The 26111-nt window shown below is 36.2% G+C and overlaps 1 protein-coding gene across 6 annotated transcripts in view; it reads left to right on the top strand.

The window, feature by feature from the left end:
• Positions 1-26111, top strand: part of COL4A5 (collagen type IV alpha 5 chain) — a 280778-nt gene that overhangs the window by 237094 nt on the left and 17573 nt on the right. For 3 of the 6 annotated variants that reach the window (XM_073013468.1, XM_007992530.3, XM_073013467.1), the window contains exons 39-46: positions 3438-3518; positions 4428-4526; positions 5071-5121; positions 6212-6397; positions 15761-15894; positions 18856-18928; positions 19062-19133; positions 20245-20373. In XM_073013468.1, the coding sequence (XP_072869569.1) occupies positions 3438-3518; positions 4428-4526; positions 5071-5121; positions 6212-6397; positions 15761-15894; positions 18856-18928; positions 19062-19133; positions 20245-20373 (825 nt within the window). Of the gene's footprint in view, positions 1-3437; positions 3519-4427; positions 4527-5070; positions 5122-6211; positions 6398-8103; positions 8563-8587; positions 9309-13070; positions 13154-15760; positions 15895-18855; positions 18929-19061; positions 19134-20244; positions 20374-26111 lie in introns of those variants that run through there. The other 3 variants (XR_012091918.1, XM_073013469.1, XM_073013470.1) reach the window with 3 other exon arrangements.

The raw sequence follows: 26111 nt of genomic DNA, 5'->3' as shown, positions 1-26111 counted from the left end.
GATGTGGATAGTATAGTATAAAGATTCTGGATTCTATTAAATTTCTTGAAGAATACTGAATATTGTTCTACCTGGCAGTTCAATTCCTGGTATCAACTTGATCCTGCAGTGATGGAGTTTTAGATTCTGTTATAGCAAGGCTACTTCCAATGCCCTTTGTCTTACATATATCCCTTGGACTTGGCATATGGGCTTTATTCATAATGTGTGGTTTTTCTGGGGTAATTTCCTTTAAAAAAATTTCATTTAGTATTTCTTATAGTGAAGTCTGTTGGCAACAAATTGTCTTAGCTGTCATTCATTAGAAAACATTTCCATTGTGCTTGCATTTGTTGTTGAGTTACATAGTAGACAGAATTCTACGATCTCCACCCCAAGATTTCTGGCCCCTGGTTATTTAGTCAAAAACCAATCTCCTTAAGCTGATAAACAACTTCAGCAAAGTCTTGGGATACAAAATCAATGTGCAAAAATCACAAGCATTCCTATACACCAATAATAGAGAGCCAAATTATGAGTGAACTCCCATTCACAATTGCTACAAAGAGAATAAAATACCTAGGAATACAACTTACAAGGGATGTGAAGGACCTCTTCAAAGGGAACTACAAACTACTCCTCAAGGAGATAAGAGAGGACACAAACAAGTGGAAAAACATTCCATGCTCATGGGTAGAAAGAATCAATATCATGAAAATGGCCATACTGCCCAAAGTAATTTATAGATTCAATGCTATTCCCATCAAGCTACCACCAACTTTCTTCACAGAATTAGAGAAAACTAGTTTAAATTTCATATGGAACCAATAAAGAGCCTGCATAGCCAAGACAATCCTAAGCAAAAAGAACAAAGCTGGAAGCATCACGCTACCTGACTTCAAACTATACTACAAGGCTTTTATCACCTAGTGATGTCATAGACATAGTAATATTGCTAAGGAGAGAATCCTGCTCAGCTGTGTCCAGAATATTACCTACAGAAATGGTGAGATAATAAATGGGTATTGTTTTAAGTCATTAACTTTGGGTTAATTTGTTACATAGCAAGAGAAAACTAATGCACTACCCTTTTGGTCATTATTTAAGTTTTTACTTCCCTCCTCAATATGCTCGTTAGTATTTATTTTAGGGTCTTTGAATAGTTCCCTTTTGTATTCTGTCAAGTTTTTAATTATAATCAGTGAGGAAAAAAAGGCTGTAGTGGACTTATTCTATCTTAGCTTGCCTCAGAAGTGTTTAGGGATAAATTTAAGAAAATATTTTCTTGGTATATTCACTGAAAACTATAAAACCTCCTATGATAAACTTTTAAATACCAAAATAAATGAAGAGATAGATCATACTTATGGAATGGAAGATCAAAATTGTTAGGAAGCCATTATCCTTAGTAAACTAATTCAGGAACAGAAAACCAAACACTGCATGTTCTCACTGATATGTGGGAGCTGAACAATGAGAACACATGGACACAGGAAGGGGAACAAAACACAGTGTGGCCTGTGGAGCAGGGTGTGTGGGTCAGTGGGAGGGAGAACGTCAGTAAAAATAGCTAAGGCATGCTGGGCTTAATTCTTAGGTGATGGTTTGATACGTACAGCAAACCACCATGACACACGTTTACCTGTGTAACAAACCTGCACATCCTGCACATGTACCCCAGAACTTAAAACAACAAAAAAAGATGCCACTTGCCTCTAAAGTCATTCGTGGATTCAAAGTGATTCCAGTTAATAACCCAACAACCTTTATTTGGTAACAGTTGACAAATGGTTTCTAAAATGTGTATGGAAATGAAAGGGACATAGAATATGCAAAAGAATATTAAAAACAAGGCTGGGCTCAGTGGCTCACGCCTGTAATCCCAGCACTTTGTGAGGCTGAGTCGGACAGATCACGAGGTCAGAAGTTCGAGACTGGCCTGGCCAATATGGTGAAACTCTGTCTCTACTAAAAATACAGAAATTAGCTGGGCATGGTGGCGTGCACCTGTAATCCCAGCTACTTGGGAGGCTGAGGCAAGAGAATTGCTTGAACCCGGGGGGTTGCAGTGAGCCGAGAACGCGCCACTGTAATCCAGCCTGGGCGACAGAGCGAGACTCTATCACAAAAACGAAACAAAACAAAAAAAGAATGTGTGGTACTTGATAAGGATTGAGAAATAGAGCAATGAAACAGAATATGGAGGATAAAAAAGACTAATATACAGTAAATCGACTTTTGATAAAGGTATCAAATAAACTTTTTAGAGAAAGCAAATTCTTTTCAACAAATGGCCTTGAAACATCTAGATATTCATATGGGGAAAAAGCGAAACTTAATTCATACATTACATGAACAGAAAAAAATGGTTTTTAATTGGATCTTAGCCTGAACATAAAAGCTAAAACCATAAAGCTTTTAGAGGAAAACTTAGATAGATATTTCCATGACTTGGCATAAGCAGATTTTCTTAGGATACGAAAAGCAGTACCTGTAAAAGAAAAAAATTGATAGATTAGATTTAAATTTTTAAACTCTTTTTATCAGAAGACACCGCTAGGAAAATGAATAGGAAAGCCACAGACAAGGAGAAAATATCTGCAAAACATACCTGACAAATTACTGATATCTAGGATATGTAAAAAACTTCAATAACTCAATAATAACAAGACCTATTATCCAATTTTGAAAAATGGAGAAAACTTTGAACAAATATTTCACAAAAGAAGATATACAAGTGGCCAGTAATCACATGAAAAGGTGATCGGTGTCATTAGCCTTCAGAGAAATGCAAATTAAAACCACAATGAGGTAGCTCTATGTACCTACCAGAATGTCTATTATTACAGCAACTGATATCATCACAAAGATTGTGCAAGGATCTGGAACAACTGGAATTTCCACACATTGTTCTGAGTGTGAAATGGTTTGGCAGTTTTTAAATAAAGCACAACATATAGCTACTCTTTGATCCAGCAATTCCACTTCTTGTTATACACCTAAGATAAATTAAGGCAGTGGTCTACAAAAAGACCTGTGCAGAAATACTCATAGCAGCTTTATTTATAATAGATAAAAGCTGGAAATAAAACAGGTTTTTATAAATAGAAAAATGGATATTGTAATAACTAAAACCTGTCAATAAACCAAAAGACCAGCAAGAGGAATAGATTTTTTAAATTATGGTATGTTCATATAATGGAGTCCTACAAATTCTACCAGTATAATATGGTGGTAGTTATTTTTATGTTTATAAATATATAATAATGCCAACTTCAGGACAAATGAATTAAAAACATAAAATTATTATTAAAAATAGCCAGCAAACACCAGCATCTTTTGGGTTTCTTTTTGTTCTGCACTGTTTCTGTGCTAGCACTATAAATTGTAAGTTTGAATTGTAGCTTTTAAAGCAATGCAGGTTTTCTTTCATTTTTAAATTGAGCTCTTTATTCTAGGAACCCCAGGCCCTCCTGGACCAAAAGGTATTAGTGGCCCTCCTGGGAACCCTGGCCTTCCAGGAGAAACTGGTCCTGTAGGTAAGCATGAAAAATAAGAGTTTGCTGTTTTATAAAAAACTAATGCATATCATATTCAGTTTGGGAAAGTCAAATCCTGTTTAGCTGTGAACATTTTCAACACAAGGAAATATGGTGTTCATTCACTTAACACTGCGTGTTAGGTACAGAATGAATAACTTTTAATAAAAAGTAGTTAAAATTGGCTGGGCACGGTGGCTCACACCTGTAATCCCAACATTTTGGGAGGCCGAGGTGGGAGGATCACTTGTGGTCAGGAGTTCGAGACTAGCTTGGTCAACATGGTGATATCCCATCTCTATTAAAAATACAAAATATTAGCCTGCTATGTTGTGGTGGGGGGGACCTCCTGTAATCCCAGCTACTCGGGAGGTTGAGGCACGAGAAGTGCTTGAACCCAAGGGGTGGAGGTTGCAGTGAGCCGAGATCACGCCATTGCACTCCAGCCTGGGTGACAAAGCAAGACCCTCAAAAAAAGGACTTAAAATTATCTTTATGTGACCTTATTTTGTAGGCCCACTTTTTCCAGGGAGAGTTAATTCAAGTGTCCTAGAATAGAAGCTTTGATTTTTTTAGAATGGCAGGCTGTAGTAAGTTTGTTTATTGATTTCTAAAGTAAATAACTTCTCTTGGCCCCATATGAGGCCTGTAATTCACCCCACCACCCTTTGCACCTTACTCTCTTAGATATTCTGAAACCGTATTAAAATGAATAACTGAAAGGTTTTAGATGCTGAGTGACTATTCCTTATTTTCATTATCCTCCTTCATATTTTTATAACATTTTGTGATCCAAAGGAGTGTCTCAAAAGCACCCTGTTTCTTTTGGATAAAGAAGGGAGCATATGGAAGTAAAAGGGAGTTGGAAATTGGAAAACTGGGTGTAACCTGCTGTACTCAATTTTTTAGGTGGTGGAGGTCGTCCTGGGCAACCAGGGCCTCCAGGCGAAAAAGGCAAACCCGGTCAAGATGGTATTCCTGGACCAGCTGGACAGAAGGGTGAACCAGGTGCTGTATTTTTTCATTTTTCCTGTCTTTCTAATTTTCTCCGTGTTGAATTTAACTTGCCTTTTTATTACCCACAGTGAAACTGTATCTTCTTTCTTACTAAGCTACTACGCACTTTCCCCTTTTCCTAGTTACCATCTTCCTCTTCATCCTGAGAATATTAGCTCATGTATCTTGATCAAGTTGCCTCCTTCCTATGAAAAACTCCATATCTTTTCGTGTCTAATTTTTCATATCAAAAAGAAGTTGCCTAGCTTTTGCAAATTTCTCTATAGTTTACTACGCAATCTATATTTTATCTATATTTTTTTTCTTGTAAGCCTATAGATATATTTAACATTCATCACAAATAGAATATATGTTTAGATAGTTTTATCATGTTAGAATTATAGTTCTGTGTTGGAAATAAATCTTCTGCCTGTTTCATATAATATACATTGCTGCACTTAATGAAAACCTCAATGATCTAAAAATAATGTGGCCTTGTTTCAGTTTTTATTATCCACTTGAGATTTTTGTTTTGTTTTGTTTTGTACTCTGACAGGTCAACCAGGCTTTGGAAACCCAGGACCCCCTGGACTTCCAGGACTTTCTGGTAAACCTTAATAAAACATGCTGTATCAATCTATAAGAAAATGAGAATATTTCCAAATACATCTATTTTTCCATCTCCACCATTTACTATCATAAAATGCATGTAAGAACCCAGAAAACTCAAAGCTAGTGTTAACGTTAAAACGTTTATTATTTAGCAACTTAGTTTAAGGAGTTGTGTTAAATAAAAATGTATCCTTAAGGAAATTTACATGTAGATATCTCTTCATTAAATTCATAAATAAATGCTGAGGAAATGATAAAGAAAGAAGGCAAAATTGCAGGAAGATAAGAAAAGTCTGTAGAAATATACGTCAATAATAAAAATATTTCTTGAAATTTCAGTCTTAATATATGTTTTGCATATTTGCTCCCTCTTTTGTGCTTACTCTTACTGTAAGCACCAAATAGTAGGAGGACTGAATGTACATACAGATACGTATGTTTATGTTCTGAAATGCCACTGGCCGTTTTATGGAGACTTTTCTCAAACCATGCACATATCTCCTAGAAAGTCAGATAGATATGCTGCCCATGATACCAACATGGCAATTATTACTTTAATGTACCACTCTCATATTGCTCTTAAAAGTGTCAGAGGTGGAGAAAAAATGTTGAGAACAATTTTGCTAGATGGTGATTATAAATATTGGGTAGAATGGTCTTCAGGGACACATAACAACCATTGAAGAGCCATATCTTTCATTAGTCTCAAAATTAGACTCAAAATATTTGTTTTAGAAATTTCCTCCAGCCATCTTGAAACTATTTTTGAAGATACTTTATACTTTTTTTCCTCACAGCTATTGGTGATGTGATCATTGCTCTGTCTTAACACAAAAGATGCCTTTTAGGATGAAAGCTATTATTTCTATATTTGTATATATACTCTAATAAATACTTCTGCTAACAAATACATATATTTAATAGGAAGGATGGTTTTCTGGGTAGATTTGGGATTTGGTAGGAGATGGAAATGACTCTTGTGAATTCCATTAATTGTCTTAATATGTGTGAATAGCTAACCTTATAGGCAAGCCTGTAACTCAGTATTATTTAATGTATCCTCTAATTATACTTTACTTTTATAGGCCAAAAGGGTGATGGAGGATTACCTGGAATTCCAGGAAATCCTGGCCTTCCAGGTCCAAAGGGCGAACCAGGCTTTCATGGTTTCCCTGGTGTGCAGGGTCCCCCAGGCCCTCCTGGTTCTCCGGGTCCAGCTCTGGAAGGACCTAAAGGCAACCCCGGGCCCCAAGGTCCTCCTGGGAGACCAGGTATGTCCATGAGTGGTAGGGGAATGGTCTATTTATTAGTCCATGTATTTCATTTTGCTGGCAGGTTATTCAGTCTTCAAGACTTTAGAATTTTTCTGGTGCTTTGTAGGATGTTAAAAAAAAGACTAAAATTTGTAATATAATAACTTCTTACAAGTAAATAGCTTGGTTCATAGCTAACTCCATCTATTTCCATGGTTCTAATAATTTGCTTTAGTAATGCATTTTATCATTTATATAGAGGAAGTAAAACAACTTGGAGGAATAAAGGAAATGGTGGTTTTATTAGTCTTGTTACTAAAAGGTAAAACTATACTATTAACCTGTCAGCAAAATGCCATCTGCATTTTTAAATGTGAGCTTCTCAGCATGTCATCACAGAAATCATTTTAGCGATCACTCAATAGATGCTTGTGGTCCATACCAAAAGTATTGCTATGGTTCTGTCATATGATCAGCAAATCTCACCAGGCACAATTAAAAAAAATTATCTTCCGTAGGAACTAGGCAATCAAATTTATCTCCAACATCACAGCATGATCAAATTGACTAGTGATCTCTTCATACCAACTTCATGTCTATACCTCATTTGTCTTGTGTTCTCTGCTCAGTTTTGCATCCAACGTTCACCTTTTCATTTTGTATCTGTGCTGTGTCATTTCATTTTACTAATTTTGGAAATGCTCGTTTTCATCCTTTATTAATGTCGCTGAGCCTAGTCACTGGTGATAGGTTATGAGCAGATTTTGAGACTTGATATTCAAATTTTATATTTCTGGTCACTGAAAACTTGGAAGTAAATGTCCTTTTATTCTTTGAAAATCTCTGACATTATATAAGTGCATTTCAAAATGAAAATTTTATTTATATTACAGTAAAATGTAAAGTGATTGGAGTTCATTTTAATAAGATGTTCAAAACACATAAATTAAATGGGATAACATACTGTGTTCAGAGGATCATTTTCAAAACCAAATTTTATCTGATCTGATATAATCTGATGGAAAGTATTATTTAAGGTTTTATGTTTGTATACTATTGAAGAAAACCAGTGAAAATCTCCTCAGCCATGTTAACTCTCTTGCATGTGATGTAAAGAACTGAAGCAAGTATCTTGCTTGGTTTTGCATGCAGTAATTAAAATAAACCAAACTATTACCTTTTTTATATTTTAATCTTCACTGTGGTTATTCATTTTTACTAGTAATGAATGAGTAATGAGCTCACTGTTGAACATTACTTTGAAATTTGTTGGTATGAAGTCATTAGTCACAAAGATGCCTTACAAATTACATTTTTAAAGAAATAATAACAAAAGTAGTTAGAAGAATGCATACCTGATGAGTGTTTGTGACTTCTCAATTTAATTATAAATTAAAACTGAGTTGTAAACCCCATTGCTCCTAGAATTGATTGTTCTTAGTCTGAGCTCATAGTAATGATTATGATAGCAATGACTTTTGGCCTTTAAAAATATGCCACAGTGTGCTGTTTTCATTTCAGTTTTGTCAGTAAGTGGTGATAATTTGGTTTATATACAGATGCATGGATATGAACTTTCAGAGTATTCTTTTATTGAAATAAATTTTAACTTGAAAGTATTTAGTGTAATGCTTTTTAGTTTCTTGATATTTCTAACAGTTTTGATATTTTTCCTTTTTGTTAATGATGACATTGGGCCTTGGTGAACTTTGATCCCTATCCAGGTCCTACAGGTTAGCTCCTTAACTCCAAAGTAGTAACTGCATGAAGTTTGAAACTTTATATATATATATATATATATATACACACACACACCTCTGTACCTAATGTTTTCAAGTGTTTGAATGTATTTTAAGAGCATATGTGCCAATTCAATTCTTACATAGTGGCTTATCTCTTTAAGTGTTCAGGAACTTGTAGAACCTAGTGTTTCTGTCTATTGGAAAGACCCAAAATTACCTAACTAGGAAAACTAATTTAACATTTAAAAATTCATGTATTTGTGTCATTTTCAGTTGAAAATCTGTAGTACCCAAAACAGCCTTATATATTTTACCTTTCTTTGGAGTCTGTTTCTTATGTTTAATTTATATCAGTTAATGCAAACGAATTGAACTATCCTTCAAAAGGACATTCTTTTTTTAAACAATAATATGTATTATCAGATCCTGAAAATATGTAATTCTTAACTTGCCATATCTTTTGCAGGTTTTCAAACTATCCCACCTTCACATTTTGGGTTGTTACAAAGTTCTCAATTCTACTGCTGTTAAAAATGGGCTAATAGGGCCAGGCACCATGGCTCATGCCTGTAATCCCAGCACTTTGGGAGGCCGAGGCGAGCGGATCACCTCAGATCAGGAGTTCAAGACCAGCCTGACCAATATAGTGAAACTCCGTCTCTACTAAAAATATAAAAATTAGCCAGACGTGTTGGCATGCACCTGTAGTCCCAGCTACTGGGGAGGCTGAGAAAGGAGAATGGCTTGAACCTTGGAGGTAGAGGTTGCAGTGAGCTGAGATCACACCACTGTACTCCAGCCTGGGCAAGACTCCATCTAAAAAAAAAAAAAAAGAAAAAAAGGGACTAATAGGCACAGAGAAAAAAAAAATCAGTGCAGGCCAGGCGCGGTGGCTCACGCCTGCAATCCCAGCACTTTGGGAAGCCGAGATGGGCGGATCACGGGGTCAGGAAATCGAGACCATCCTGGCTAACATGGTGAAACCCCGTCTCTACTAAAAGTACAAAAAAAAAATTAGCCGGGCGTGGTGGCGGGCACCTGTAGTCCCAGCTACTTGGGAGGCTGAGGCAGGAGAATGACGTGAACCTGGGAGGCGGAGCTTGCAGTGAGCCAAGATCTCGCCACTGCACACCAGCCTGGGTGACAGAGCGAGACTCTGTCTCAAAAAAAAAAACAAAAAAAAACAATGCAACCAGCACAGATTACAAGGTTCTTAATCTTATTTTCATTATACATATGTAAACAGTACACACCAAAGAACAACTACCAAGAGCTACCCAATGGAAAATTGCTGATTCCTGGTGAAACATGTTTGTTTACCTAATTAGCAGTAAAACGAGCCACAAATATTTGAATGTATTTATTGTTATTCAAAATAAATAGTCCTTTTCAAATTTGTAAGAAAGAATTAAAAGAGATAATAGTATACCCCATGATGTCTGGCTATTGAGAATGGCAGGACATTTTTTCATCTTATACAATTAAAATACACAATTTTTCAAGATTGTTTTTGGGAAGCCATTTGTTTCTACCTGAATTGATTCTCTAGTTTCTTACTCCACTGCAAACTCATTATTTCATAGAACCATAGAATGTCAGATCTAGAAGGGACCTAAGTTTACCTATGTCAAGGAGAAATTATCCACAAGTCAGATTTTATTCAGGACTATTGCAGTAGAGTAGAAACTATTGCAGTAGGAGAGAGACTGAGCTCAACTTCAAATACAACAAAGAAAAGTGATTATTTATAGCCAAGGAGCAGAGTGAGAGGGCCAGTAATAGAAAATTATTAAGAGGAGGCATCAAGGGTAGAGAGGAGTGAGTTCTTATTAAACTGGCTCAACAAGATTTTTGCCAGAAACAGGCCAAGGATTTAGACATCAAAGGTGGGAGATGAGGAACTTGATCAGATATCAAGGGTGAAGGGACTGTCTTTAAACCGATTTAGCAGTATTATTGATGTAACTGGATTTGGAAGGCCAAAAAGTAGGCCCAAGGATGAGGCCTAATTGAGAGGAGGGCTCAGAGGAACCTGTCTAAAGTTTGGTCAAGGAGTCTTTGTCACATAGGAAAAAATTGAGGCTTAAGAGGTTAAGAAACTTGCTCAAGGTAATACTGTTAGTTACTGGCATAACTGGGACTCTGACTTAAGGCTCCTCAGTGATCAATTAGGTGTCTGTTCTACAGGGAGCAGACTGTTCACTGCATCCACTTTCTTGTTTTCTGTTACCTCAAAAGCTCCATCAACATCTCCATCAACCAGATTGCTTCTTGTGTTCTTCTTAAATTATATCATCGAAAAGAGTAAGACAGTGCATTCTATTTAACTGTCACTAAGATAAAGCAAAGACTAGGGAGGTACTTTGAAGTAATGTTGAGTCCCACCTTATCTGACCTACATAGAATTTTGCTGCTTTGATTACTGCTAAACTCTACTGTTAGCTAGGAGATTTCTTTCTTCTGAATTACTATAATATATTCAAAAAAGAAAAAGAATAGTAGCCACATTCCTTTAAAAGAAGTTTAACAATTTCTTATTTACCAAATGTGCTCTAAATTGCATAGTTGTTGGAAGTTGGTCTCTGTGATGTTTTCTGCTTTGCAATAGTTGAAGACTACAACCTGAAGTGGAAACTGAATTTAAAATATACCAATCAATTCATCAATATGCCTTTAGTAATTACTACTTATGGACAATATTTTAGGTTTTTATTTTGTTTCCTTTTTCAGTTTAACTTTGTTAAATAGTTGAAAAATAATGGATTGTGAGCCTCATACAAAAAAAAAATTGACTTGGCATATAGCTCATTAAAATGTTACCTTTTAAAATAGAGTCTTAAAAGTTTTGCTATGATATGATCCAAAGTTTTCCATGCTAATTACTCAGGCTGAAATGTCATATTTCAATGAAATATTTTTCTGAGAGCTCTTGTTATTGGTCCCTCTATATCAAACACACATATAAAATGTCTTTACTCAAACCCTGAATTGTCTTAGGTGGGAATTCTAATTTATTTATCTAATTTTGTGGCCAGACTCTGCTCTAAGTATTGTCTTGAGTTAATTTGCTGTCTGTGATTTAGAAACAATTTAAACAAACAGAAGCCAATATTTAGCTTTCTGAATTTCAAAGCATCAAATGCTTTGGAAGTTTCATTAGGAGATGATGATAATGTTTTCTATTTATATGGCATGCCACAATTTATATCATATAATGTACTTTTATTGTAAGCATCTTAAGGACAGAGTTGAGTCTTGCTCATCTTTGTGTTTCCTGTAGCACCTTGCACATGGCAGACATTAGGCCAGTATTTTAAAATTTGAATCTGATCTTTAAAACATTCCTGTGAGGGAGGTTAGGGCAGATAACACTATTCCCATTATACAGGTAAAAAACCATGCTCAGAAATATTGAATTGCCCAAAGTCATATAGTTATTAAGTAGCAGAGTCAAAAATAGATCCTAGGTCTTCTAATTCCTAGGATTCATTGCTCTAGCACAATTTATTCTCTCTGCTAACATTCGGTGCTTATAAATCATAGCAAGACTTGTAAGAAAAGAAAATTGTGTTTATAGTCAATTAACACTAACCAAGGGGTGCTCTATTTGTGGGCTTTTAATCTTTTTATTTAATGATCCTTCTTTTAATAGTGAATAGCCTGTTAATATGTGCATTGAATAATAATAGAATAAATATGATATTTTCTGTGGTTTGGGGTGGGATATTGCATGCCAAAATATTTTCAAGTACCCTTTCACCGATAGTCTTCATATCTTGGAAAAGTTGAATCTTTATTTTTGTGTTCAATGGTGTACAAATATATATTGGCTTTTTCTCTTTAAGTAACTTATTGTAAGTACTATAATAATAATATAATAGTAATAATAGGCCAGGCACTGTGGCTCATGCCTGTAATCCCAGCACTTTGGGAGGCCGAGGTGTTTGGATCACCTGAGGTCAGGAATTCAAGATCAGCCTGGCCAATATGGTGAGACCCTGTTTCTACTAAAAATACGAAAATTAGCTGGGCGCGGTGGTGGGTGCCTGTAATCCCAACTACTCGGGTGGCTGAGCCAGGAGAATCCCTAGAACCCAGAAGGTGGAGGTTGCAGTGAGCTGAGATCACGTCATTGCACTCCAGCCTGGGTGACAGAGTGAGACTCCTTCCAAATAATAATGATAATAATAATTGAATAAATAGTAATAAGAAAGCCTCCTGATTAATTATGAAAAAAATCAGAATGTGGCTTCATGAAATGCTTTTCAAATACAAACAAAAGTACAGTTGGTAATGGTCATTGTATATTCGTGTTTTGATTTTTCTATTCTATCACCCGTGATCTTTATATTTATTGCCAATGAGGCCTTTAAAGTCAACTGTATCTTCTTGAAGCAGTCTGAGCATATCAAGAAATTGACACCTGGTGTTTTTATTAAAAGATAACACAAGCCAAGATAAACTTCAGCATTAATCCAAAATTACCCCTTTGCTAAAGGAATTTGAAGGCCGTTGGTGAAATGGTACTACCTAGCCAACTTTAATGTTTTGAGAAGCTAATTTTTGGAAAGCCACAGTAGCAGTGTTAACATGATATCTTCAGTAGAGTTTTCTGTTTTCTGGATTAACAAAGAACAACAGCTTATCCTTTAGAATAAGCTCTATTTGAAAAAGTTTGGCTCTCTATAATTCTGTATGGTTCTGTTTGCATACTGATTATGCTGTAAGTATAAGAAATGCTGGCAAAGAACGTTATTGTTTTAACTTGTACTATAATGTGAACCACTTCTAACTCATAATCTTATTTTGTACTGTGTGATGTCTGATACTGCTAACATCGATCTTTGGGCTTTGGTGAACTCTGATCTTCCCAGGTTTTCAAGGTTAGACTCTTCACTGGTCAATTCTTTTTTTTTTTTTTTTTTTTAATGCTTTGTGTGTGTGATAAGAGAAATGCAATTTTTTGCTATAATTCAGAAGTCATTGAAGAGTGCTGTTATCCTCAAGCTGGGGTTTTAACATTTTGATGAAGGTAATGTGACTTGATTATAATTAAGTTTCAAATGACGTTAGGGTCTTTGTGTTTGCAATTGTTTATAATAAGTAATCAATGCATAAAGACATGTTGAATTTTAAATGGAAATACACTTATTTTTACCTTCAAGACTGCATTAAAATATTTAGGCAAGCATATGACCCATTTGTAATCTCTGAATATTGATTTTATTTTCTCAAAATTTTATTTTCTCAGATTGCCCTGATCTGTGTATTTATGGCTATTTTCAGTGATGGCAGAGATATACTATTGAATACAATTAAAAATACAACTTATATGTTCTTTATGTAATTAATAACTCATAATTTGAAGGACTCTAAACATCAGGTCTGAATTAACATGCAAATTTCCCATTTTTTTTTAAATTTCAAAAAGAGCAGTGCCTTAGGTTATTTCAGATGATACAGTGTTCTGATAACCTTTAAAATGGAGTAGAGAGTCATAAAAGGTTTCTTTTTTTCCCATCTTACTTTGTTATTGTTATTAGGTTGATTCACAGTTTATTTATTTTTCATAATTTTCTGATTTGCTACTTAATTTCTAGTGCAAATCATACATTATGGATTAAATTAACAAGTTTACTTAGAACACTGAAGTTACGTTTTTTTTTTTTTTTTTCAAATGTACAATGTACTAAACCTTTTCGTTATGATTGAGAAGGGAATTTCTGTGTTGTCTGGTTGCCAGGCTGGGGTGCCTATATGAGTTAAATTGTTTGACGATAAAACAGTTGTTGAACTATTGTAAATCTCCTTCCTCTTTCTCATGTGCCAGATAGAGTCATGTTATATTATAAAATTACATAGAAATACCTGAAAGATTAAAAAGATCCTCATATTTTAAGATATGTTTTTATCTTCAATTTTACTAATAAAGAAAATAATAATAATAATTTTAAAAAGCCTTTCCACAATTTGTACCCGGCACTGTGCTAAGTAATTTTTACATGGTATCTCATTTAATCCTTGGAACAACCTGCTAAAGTAGGTGCTATTCTTAATTCCATTTTATAGAAGAAAAAATTGAAGCCAAGGAGATTAATAATCTTACTGAAGTCAAACAGCTAGTAACAAATGGAGCTGGATTTGTAACCCAGCATTCTAGCTCCAAAGTCTAGTGTTCTTAATCATGGTGTCATTCTGCCTTGTTAGTATTTTGCCATTGATTCTGAATCTTAAGAGTATTGGAAACGAAACTAAAGTCTGATTTTTATTTTAGATTAAAAAGACAACCTTTTGTCCATATATAAGAATGAACTCTATTCTAAATTCATAACAAGTGCCTATTATAGTTCCTTAAAAAATAATTCCTACATATCTTCATTTTTTGTTGAAATCAATAAAATCGGAAATGACCAGAGGAGAGAAGGTGTAAATGCTAACTATTGGCTGTCCATTATTTAGGGTTTTGTAATTATTTTCTTAAGGCAGGATTACTTAGTCTCAGCCTCAGCCACTGAACACTGCAAGCAAGTAGCACCTATTTGCCACCTGGTGACAAAAGACTTGACCAATGATAAGATCTCCCTGGTTGCTTAATGGACCTGTTATGTTTATTCAGAAAAACAAATTAAAAACATAGCATAAGTAAAAATGCTAAGCAAAATCCTGTTTTAAATTATTTTGTTTATTCACAAGATACGTACCGAATTCTTTATTTTTCTTGAAAAATATTTAAAATGTAAAGAATATGAAAACATTTTAAAAATGAATTTTAAGGTACTTTATTGATTCAATAAATTTCTAACATTTAAAAAAGTTCCTATGTATCAAGCATATCACTAAAATGAAATTAGTTTACTTAAATTACTATCTGCATTGCGTAGTAATAAAAGCTGAATAAATGTAACTACTTACAAATAAAGCAATTTGATTTTAATCACAATGAAACAAAATGGCTTGAATTTCTGATTGCCCTACAGCAGTGATGCTTAAAGTGTGGTCCCTGAACTAGCAGCTTTAGCTTCCACAAAGTCCTTGTTAGAATGCAAATTATTGGGTCTCTCCTAAGTCTCTTTTTTCTAAATTATTTATTCTTAAGGCTGGTCAAGTGCAGTAACAAGAAGGGAGGAAAGAGTTGAACAAGGAGTTCAATCTATAACTGAACGATCAATTGAGATAACTCACTACCTTCAGACCAGTCTCCTAGGTCTTACTGAATCCAAAACTCTTGGGGTAGGCCCAGGAATCTGTTTTAACAAACTGTCTATTTGATTCTGATGCATGCTCCAATTTGAGAAAGTGCCCTACAGTTTCTGTTTAATTTCACTTTAAGTCAAACTCTTTGTTAAGGATTACAGAACCACACATTGTTAAGTCATGAGTCTTTTTCTTTAGATGTTATTTTATTGAATTTAATATATTATAAAATGTAAACTAAAAGAATCTGCAAGTCAGTATTAATAACAAAAAGAATCCAGTCCAATTTATATTACAAAGGGAATCAGCATAGGTCTATATGTTTTAATGTTGTCTGGGTTTTATTCTGCAAACTAATAGGAAGATGACTGATATTTTAAAAGCCTGACTTTCATGCTACTCTTACGCTATACTGAAATGTGGTCATTTGCTGTGGATTATTAAGGTCTACCAGGTCCAGAAGGTCCCCCAGGTCTCCCTGGAAATGGAGGTATTAAAGGAGAGAAGGGAAACCCAGGCCAACCTGGGCTACCTGGCTTGCCTGGTTTGAAAGGAGATCAAGGACCACCAGGACTCCAGGTAGGAAATGGGAGTAGATATGTGATGAGAAAAGAATGTGGGTGTTTGTATTCAAAATGTGAATTCTAAGCTGCATCATTTTAATTAACACTCACTAGACAAGGTTCTATGCGTGGCTCACTGGTGAATTAAAAAGACAGTAGAAGGCAAGTTTCCTATAGTCTCCTAAAGGGGCTTTGCTGTATTATAGTCAAAGAGTTCCTGAAAATATACTTTACCTGGAGTCTTTTTTTATTCATATTTGGATTTGAGTAGCCTTCATTTTATGGTAAACAGAGGAATCTTTTAGGCTTTGAAATTAGATAAAGTTAGGGTCAAATGTCAGCTCCCCTGCACAATTCTGCTTTGTATCTCTGAGGAAAACAGACACTGGGTTTCCATCTTCACCCAAGAGAATAATAGCACATCCACTCATGTGCTTTCTATGTTGGTTTGAGTGACTCAGAGAAGAGAGTCACATTCGTCTTTATGGGTTCTCAAAACTGCCTCCATTCGGTCAAGATGATTGCTGGTGGATTTGGCAGTCAACAAAATCTGGACTGTCTTTTAATTCTGAAGACTGCTTTATGGCAGAAAAAAGTATTTAAAGTAGTGGTCCTTAAAGCTTTTCAAAGTCTAATCTTTTTTCCCATGCCATCACTATTCTTCCAGTTACCTAGACTTAAAAATTTACTTCTGTTTACTCATTCTCTACTCACTCCCTATAAATATGCGTATTTCCAGAAACAATTAAGAATAAGTTTCACCTGCTATACCCCTTTACTACTAAATATTTTAATGCAGATTTCTTAAGATTAAAAATATTCTCATGTGTTATTATAAGATGACAATGAAAAGCTATGGGATTGTTTATATTTTATAAAATTCTTACCAAATGTCTTGGCTGCAGCCTGTAATCCCAGCAACTTGAGAGGCTGGGGCAGGAAGGTTGCTTGAGGCCAGGAATTTGAGACAAGCCTGGACAACATAGCAAGACCCTGTCTCTAAATTTTTTTTTAATTATATAACCACAGTATACTTATTAACTTCAGAAAATTTAACATAGATATACATTAATTTCTATCTTTCATATTCCAGTCGGGTCCAGTGACCTAATAGTGTTCTTAGCATTTCTCCTTCCAGTACAGGATCCAGGCCAAGTCATGTTTTGCATTTAATTGTCATATCTCTTTAGCCTTCTTTAATCTGGAACAGTTCTTAAGTCTATTTTCTTTTTTTCATGACCTCAACATTTAAAAACAATTGTACCCCCACCCCCATTTTAAAATAGAATATTCCTTTTTTGTCTGATGTTTATTCATAATTAGATACAGGTTATGCATCCCCAGCTGGAATACTACATGAGTGATGCTGTGTCCTTCTCAGGCTAACAGATAAGGAGGTCCATGATGTCTATCTGCCCCTCATTTGTGATTTTAGTTTTGATCATCCAGTCAAGTTGTTGCTCAGTTTCTCCACTGTATCATTATGTTTTTCCTTGCAACTAGTAAAACTGTAGGAAGGCATATTAAGATAGTGCAAATATACCACTCCTCATCAAAAATTTCCCTTAGATCTAACATCTATTAATGATTTTGCCTCAACCAATCTCTACTGGGATAGTGGCAAAATGATATTGTTTCAACTCTAGCACTGCCTCCACATTTACTAGTCAGTTCTACTGTAAGCAAGAGCCTTCCCTTCTCTCTGGTTTACTTATGCATTTCTTATCATTTTGGACTCATTTTTTCCCATGTTTTCCACTAATTTACAATTTCTAAACTGTCATTACTTATTTCGATGCTCTCATTGTTCCAGATTTGGAAGCCCCTTCAAACTGAATTTGATGTTTTTCTGATATGTACTTCCTTCCAACTATTTTTTTAGCACTTTTAAATATTATTCCATAATAAGATGCTCCAGGCTTGTCCCTCTTTCATTCTTACGAATATAAGCTTTGTTGTCCTGCACTTGAAGTAGAGCAATAGCCTCCTGTATGATCGTGCTATTCTATATTCTTCCTGTATTTGGGTGGCTGAGGTGGGATGATTGCTTGAGCCTAGGAGTTTGAGGACAGCGTGGGCATCATGGTGAGATCCTATCTCTATAGAAAAGAAAGAAAAAGAAAGAATAAAATAATAGTTACCTTTCATTAAGTACACAGCATACATCAGTCTTCTAAGCACTTAGTATTGTTAGCAAAAGACAATGAGCTCTGCAGGAGAAAAAGGAAGAGCTTTATTTTCTATAAAAAGTAATCTGTGGATTGGGAAGGCACAGCTTTCAGTACAAGTGAAAGTGTGATCTCTGAAGAACAAAGGGAGGATTTGGCTTAAGGGAAAGTTCTCACCCACGTTCTCAATCAGGTCCAATTATGCAAATGAAGGATACAGACTTCATCAGTTCTGATTGATTGAAATACTTGAGCCCTGATCAGGTGATTTCCAAGACCAAAGCCAGAAGTCTGCCAGATGTTTCTTTCAAGTGGCCAGTGGGCAGGGGATGTTTTCAAGCCACAGTTTATCTTCGCAGTGGCTTGACTCTATTGTAGAAAGGGAGATCCTGTGACACTTTTACAACATCTTTACAAGAACACAAGCTATGTGACATTTCCCTTACCCAGCCATGGCCAGTTGGTTGCGTTTTAACTTTGCGCACCTCAGTTAGCCATGGGAAGTTCATTTTGTCTGTCAGCCAGGGGTATATTTTAACAATATGCACTGTCTCATTTAATTCTCACCACAACCCTATGAAGTAAATACTGTTATTTTCTCTATATTTGAGGTGAGAAGACTATGAATCAAAGAGGTTAAATAATCAACTCAATTCACACAAGCTAATATAAGGCAAAATTGAGATTATAGTCTTGGAAGTTTGACTCTAGAAACAGTGCTATATGCCACTATGCAATTCTTATGCCCTCACTCCCCTTCCTCCCCTCACTGCAATTTTTTTGTAACATTAATGATTTTATTTATTCAGGGTAATCCTGGTCGGCCGGGTCTCAATGGAATGAAAGGAGATCCTGGTCTCCCTGGTGTTCCAGGATTCCCAGGTATTTGAAGGGATTTTTGTGGTTTCCCTTTATATTAAACTCCTCTGGGACAAGACAGCCATTTTCTGATTTGACTGGGTAAAGGTTGTAGCCCTGTTGCTTTGCCATGAAACTGTATGTACCTTCTGTGTAGGCATGAAAGGACCCAGTGGAATACCTGGATCAGCTGGTCCTGAGGGGGAACCGGGACTTACTGGTCCTCCAGGTAAGACTTGTTCCTGAAGATAGTTATACCTGATACTTAGATGCTTTAAAGAATTTGAAAGTTTTGGCCGGGCGCGGTGGCTCAAGCCTGTAATCCCAGCACTTTGGGAGGCCGAGACGGGCGGATCATGAGGTCAGGAGATCGAGACCATCTTGGCTAACACGGTGAAACCCCGTCTCTACTAAAAGATACAAAAAACTAGCCAAGCGAGGTGGCGGGCGCCTGTAGTCCCAGCTACTTGGGAGGCTGAGGCAGGAGAATGGCGTAAACCCGGGAGGTGGAGCTTGCAGTGAGCCGAGATCCGGCCACTGCACTCCAGCCTGGGCAACAGAGCAAGACTCCGTCTCAAAAAAAAAAAAAAAAGAATTTGAAAGTTTTCATTCTGTCTTTCAGCCAGACCGTTGGAGGCTAAGTCCCCAACAACTGAGGGAAAATAAACAAGGCTCTCCTTTTATTTACTAATCTCTTACATTCTCTATTTTATTAACATAATATTGATAGCAGACCTTTTAAAGTTAAGATAGATACAGGATCAACAAAAACACTTCCTTGACATTAGCTTCTATACTAACTTCCCCAAATTCAATTGAACAGATCACAAGAGCAAGTCACATGTGAATTTTTAAAAGTATTTTTGATATTAAAATAGTTCATTTTGCTAAGAGGCTTATAGAAGCTTCTTATAAATTGAGAAATAGGGAATCTGCTAAATTCCCCTAGTAGATCAAAGGGTCCCTTGACAAGCACAGCAAGCAAAAACTGCAAATGATGTTGGAGTCAGAATGGATGTGTAAGGGAGTAAAATTGTCTTCCCCTGACACCAGTGTTCACAGATTTATAATGGATGAGACTTTCTAGTAAGTGAGTAATATTCGAAGTTTGAAAATAGGGATGATATGCCTACTTTTTACACTGACCCTAATAAAATTATTTTTCAGTTGAAAGTTATTTTTCAATTTTTAGTTTTCCTAAACAGATTTCTGTTAGATATGGCAGCAATTCAAAAACTGGTTTCTCTCACACCAATTCTTGTCCTGAACTTAGATCACTTTGGCTTCCATTTCTTGTAACCTTTCTCTTTCCCTTCAAATTTGTGTGTTTTGCCTCATAGGTCCTCCTGGATTACCTGGTCCCTCAGGACAGAGTATCATAATCAAAGGAGATGCTGGTCCTCCAGGAATCCCTGGACAACCTGGGTTAAAAGGTCTACCAGGACCCCAAGGACCTCAGGGTTTACCAGGTACCAATGCAGATCATCTTTATTATTATTATGATACTTTTAATTTCTGGTATACATGTGCAGAAAGTACAGGTTTGTTACATAGGTATACATGTGCCATGGTGGTTTGCTGCACCGTCAACCCGTCATCTACATTAGGTATTTCTCCTAATGCTATGCCTCACCTAGCTCCTCATCCGCTGACAGGCCCAGGTGTGTGATGGTCCCCTCCCTGTGTCCATGTGTTCTCATTGTTCAGCTCCCACTTAGGAGTGAGAACATGTGGTGTTTGGTTTTCTGTTCCTGTATTAGTTTGCTGAGAATGATGGTTTCCAGCTTAATCTGTGTCACTACAAAGGACATGAACTCATCCTTTCTTTATGGCTGCATAGTATTCCATGGTGTGTATGTGACACATTTTCTTTATCCAGTCTTATCATTGATGGGCATTTGGACTGGTTCCAAGTCTTTGCTATTGTGAACAGTGCTTCAATAAACATATGTGGGCATGTGTCTTTATAGTAGAATAATTTATAATCCTTTGGGTATATACCAAACTGGGATTGCTGGGTCAAATGGTATTTCTGGTTCTAGATCCTTGAGGAATCACCACACTGTCTTCCACAATGATTGAACTAATTTACACTCCCACCAATAGTGTAAAAGCACTCTCTCTCCACATCTTCTCCAGCATCTCTTGTTTCCTGACTTTTTAATGATCACCATTCTAACTGGCGTGAGATAGTATCTCACTGTGGATTTGATTTGCATTTCTCTAGTGACCAGTGATGATGAGCTTTTTTTCATATGTTTGTTGGCCTCATAAATGTCTTCTTTTGAGAAGTGTCTGTTCATATCCTTTGCCCACTTTTTGATGGGGTTGTGGTTGTTTTTTTCTGGTAAATTTGTTTAAGTTCCTTGTAGATTCTGGATATTAGCCCTTTGTCAGACGGATAGATTGCCAAAATTTTCTCCCATTCTGTAGGTTGCCTGTTCAATCTGATGATAGTTTCTTTTGCAGTGCAGAAGCTCCTTAGTTTAATTAGATCCCATTTGTCAATTTTGGCTTTTGTTGCCATTGCTTTTGGTGTTTTAGTCATAAAGTATTTGTCCATGCCTATGTCCTTAATGGTATTGTCTAGGATTTCTTCTAGGATTTTTATGGTTTTAGGTCTTACGTTTAAATCTTTAATTTATCTTGAGTTAATTTTTGTATAAGGCATTTAAGGAAGGAGTCCAGTTTCAGTTTTCTGTGTATGGCTAGCCAATTTCCCAACACCATTTGAATATGAAATCCTTTCCCCATTTCTTGTTTTTGTCAGGTTTGCCAAATATCAGATGGTTGTAGATGGGTGGCATTATTTCTGAGGCCTCTGTTCTCTTCCATTGGTCTATATATCTGTTTTGGTACCAGTACCATGCTGTTTTGGTTACTGTAGCCTTGTAGTATAGTTTGAAGTCAGGTAGTGTGATGCCTCCAACTTTGTTCTTTTTGCTTAGGATTATCTTGGTTGTACGGGCTCTTTTTTTTTTTATTCTATATGAAATTTAAAGTAGTTTTTTCTAATTCTGTGAAGAAAGTCAATAGTAACTTGATGGAGAAAGCATTGAATCTATAAATTACTTTGGGCAGTATGGCCATTTTCACGATATTGATTCTTCCTATCCATGAGCATGGAATATTTTTCCATTTGTTTGTGTCCTCTCTTACTTCCCTGAGCAGTGGTTTGTAGTTCTCTCTGAAGAGTTCCTTCAATTCCCTTGTAAATTGTATTCCTAGGTATTTTATTCTCTTTGTAGCCGTTGTGAATGGGAGTTCACTCATGATTTAGCTCTTTCTCTATTATTGGTGTATAGGAATGGTTGTGATTTTTGAACATTGATTTTCTATCTTGAGACTTTGCTGAAGTCACTTATCAGCTTAAGGAGATTTTGGGCTGAGACAATGAGGTTTTCTAAATATGGAATCATGTCATCTGCAAACAGAGACAATTTGACTTCCTCTCTTTCTGTTTCATACCTTTATTTCTTTCTCTTGCCTGATAGCCCTGGCAAGAACTTCCAATACTACGTTGAGTAGGAGTGAACTCAGGATTAAGAAATTCACTCAAAACTGCACAACTACATGGAAACTGAACCACGTGCTCCTGAATGACTACTGGGTAAATAACGAAATTAAGGCAGAAGTAAATAAGTTCTTTGAAACCAATGAGAACAAGGACACAATGTACCAGAATCTCTGGGTCACAGCTAAAGCAGCATTTAGAGGGAAATTTATAGCACTAAATGCCCACAGAAGAAAGTGGGAAAGATCTAAAATTGACACCCTAACATCACAATTAAAGGAACTAGAGAAGCAAGAGCAAACACATTCAAAAGCTAGCAGAAGGCAAGAAATAACTAAGAACTGAGCAGAAGTGAAGGAGATAGAGACACAAAAAATCAGTGACTCCAGGAGCTGTTTTTTTTTTTTTTGGAATAGAAACATTTATTAATAATTTGCAACATACTATATCTTAAAATTTTCCACTTTTAAAAATATTATCACTATTACACTCAATTCTAGGGTATGTAAAATTCATACATATAAATTATAAATAAACACCTAAATATGGTGTCAAAAGTCATCACATTCATATATAAAAAATAATAATTTTCTAAGTGGTCTCAGCAAAGAAAAGAATAACTAGGTTTAAATATTTTAATAATGTGAATTATTTAAAAATATTTTTAAGTCAGCAGAGTGCCTGGGCTGGCCATGATGCCTCACGCCTGTAATCCCAGAACTTTGGGAGGCTGAGGCAGGCAGATCACTTAAAGTCAGGAATTCAAGATCAGCCTGGCCAAATGGCATAACATCATCTCTACTAAAAATACAGAAATTAGCCAGGCGTGGTGGCGCACACCTATAGTCCCAGTTACTCAGGAAGCTGAGGTGGGAGGATTGCTTAAGCCCAGGTCGAGGCTGCAGTGAACCCAAATCATGCTGCTGGACTTCAGCCTGGGTGACACAGTAAGACCCTGTGTCAAAAAAAAAAAAAAAAAAAAAAAAAAAGGAAACCACAAATAACTGGAGGTTTTAGATTGTTGATTGCATTTAAAAACCATTTCACACCAGGTGAATATTCCATATATATACAGAAGACTAAAAACATATTAACAGGCCTAGCAGTTCTACTCAAGAGGAATAAAACCACACAAAAACTTGTTCATATATATTCATAGCAGCATTATTCGGAATAGACAAAAAATGGAAACAACCCAAATGCCCATCAACTGATGAGTGGGCAAACTGTAGCCTATCCACAGGGTGCAATATTATTTATCAGTAAAGAGAAAGGAAAGTACCACAAAAGCTGCAATATAAACAAACCTTAAAAACGTCATCCTCAGTGAAAAAAGCCAGTCATAAAGCACTATAAACTGTAGGATTCTATTTATATGAAATACTCAGAATGGCAAATCTACAGAAACAGAAAGTAGACCCAAGGTTTCTAGCGGCTAGGGAAAAGTGGGGATTCGGAGATAATAGCTAGAGGGTGGTGATGGTTGTATAGCTCTGTAAATACACTAAATACCACTGAATTGCACAATTTCAATGGGTACATTATTCGGAATGTGAATTATATTGCAATAAAGATTTTACAAAATAAAAAATGTATTATCAGGTAAAGATTTTCTACTGTTGTCACCGTTAATCTTAACCTCATAAATCCTAATCCTGCGCCAGCGCTGCCAGAAACAGAAAGAATCTACGCCATCCCAGCCATGCATCTGTGGGGGCACATTCAAGGAAAGTCTCCTAGTTGTCACCCACATGGCAACTCTAACCAGGGATGGCCAAAAGATGTCCCTGACGGACAGTCACAAGGTGGCAGCTCATCTGAAGGGCCCCCAACTGATACCAGGACTTCTTCACCTAAGCTCCTCAATTCAAGATACTTCAGAGTGGCCCAGCAGTTCAGATTTTCTTTATTTTTATTTTTATTTTTATTTTTATTTATTTCTGCGTGTGTGTGTTTTATTTTATTATACTTTATATTCTAGGGTACATGTAAACAACGTGCAGGTTTGTTACATATGTATACATGTGCCATGTTGGTGTGCTGCACCCATTAACTCATCATTTACATTAGGTATATCTCCTAATGCTCTCCCCTTCCCCCACCCCACAGCAGGCCCCAGTGTGTGATGTTCCCCTTCCTGTGTCCAAGTGTTCTCATGTTCATTTCCCACCTAGGAGTGAGAACATGCAGTGTTTGGTTTTCTGTTCTTGCGATAGTTTGCTGAGAATGATGGTTTCCAGCTGCATCCATGTCTCTTTAAAGGACATGAACTCATCCTTTTTATGGCTGCATAATATTCCATGGTGTATATGTGCCACATTTTCTTAATCCCGTCTGTCATTGATGGACACTTGGGTTGGTTCCAAGTCTTTGCTATTGTGAATAGTGCCGCAATAAACATACGTGTGCATGTGTCTTTATAGCAGCATGATTTATAATCCTTTGGGTATATACCCAGTAATGGGATGGCTGGGTCAAATGGTATTTCTAGTTCCAGATCCTTGAGGAATCACCACACTGTCTTCCACAATGGTTGAACTAGTTTACAGTCCCACCAACAGTATAAAAGTGTTCCTATTTCTCTACATCCTCTCCAGCACCTATTGTTTCCTGACTTTTTAATGATTGCCATTCTAACTAGAGTGAGATGGTGTCTCATTGTGGTTTTGATTTGCATTTCTCTGATGGCTAGTGATGATGAGCATTTTTTCATGTGTCTGTTGGCTACATAAATGTCTTCTTTTGAGAAATGTCTGTTCATATCCTTTGCCCACTTTTTGATGGGGTTGTTTGTTTTTTCCTTGTCAATTTGTTTGAGTTCTTTGTAGGTTCTGGATATTAGCCCTTCGTCAGATGAGTAGATTGAAAAAATTTTCTCCCATTCTGTAGGTTGCCTCTTCACACTGATGGTAGTTTCTTTTGCTGTGCAGAAGCTCCTTAGTTTAATTAGATCCCATTTGTCAATTTTGGCTTTTGTTGCCATTGCTTTTAATGTTTTAGACATGAAGTCCTTGCCCATGCCTATGTCCTGAATGTTATTGCCTAGGTTTTCTTCTAGGGTTTTTATGGTTTTAGGTCTAACATTTAAGTCTTTAATCCATCTTGAATTAATTTTTGCATAAGGTGTAAGGAAGGGATCCAGTTTCACCTTCCTACTTACGGCTAGCCAGTTTTCACAGCACCATTTATTAAATAGGGAATCTTTTCCCCATTTCTTTTTTTTGTCAGGTTTGTCAAAGATCAGATAGTTGTAGATGTGTGGTATTGGTATTATTTCTGAGGGCTCTGTTCTGTTCCATTGGTCTATATCTCTGTTTTGGTACCAGTACCATGCTGTTTTGGTTACTGTAGCCTTGTAGTATAGTTTGAAGTCAGGTAGATGGCATTGAATCCATAAATTACCTTGGGCAGTATGGCCATTTTCACGATATTGATTCTTCCTATCCACGAACATGGAATGTTCTTCCATTTGTTTGTGTCCTCCGTTATTTCATTGAGCAGTGGTTTGTAGTTCTCCTTGAAGAGGTCTTTCACATCCCTTGTAAGTTGGATTCCTAGGTATTTCATTCTCTTTGAAGCAATTGTGAAAGGGAGTTCATTCATCATTTGGCTTTCTGTTTTTCTGTTATTGGTGTGTAAGAATGCTTGTGATTTTTGCACGTTGATTTTGTATCCTGAGACTTTGCTGACGTT

The sequence above is a fragment of the Chlorocebus sabaeus genome, chromosome X, assembly GCF_047675955.1.
Source record: "Chlorocebus sabaeus isolate Y175 chromosome X, mChlSab1.0.hap1, whole genome shotgun sequence".
Classification (NCBI taxonomy): Eukaryota; Metazoa; Chordata; class Mammalia; order Primates; family Cercopithecidae; genus Chlorocebus; species Chlorocebus sabaeus.
This window is presented reverse-complemented; position numbering and strand designations above follow the sequence as displayed.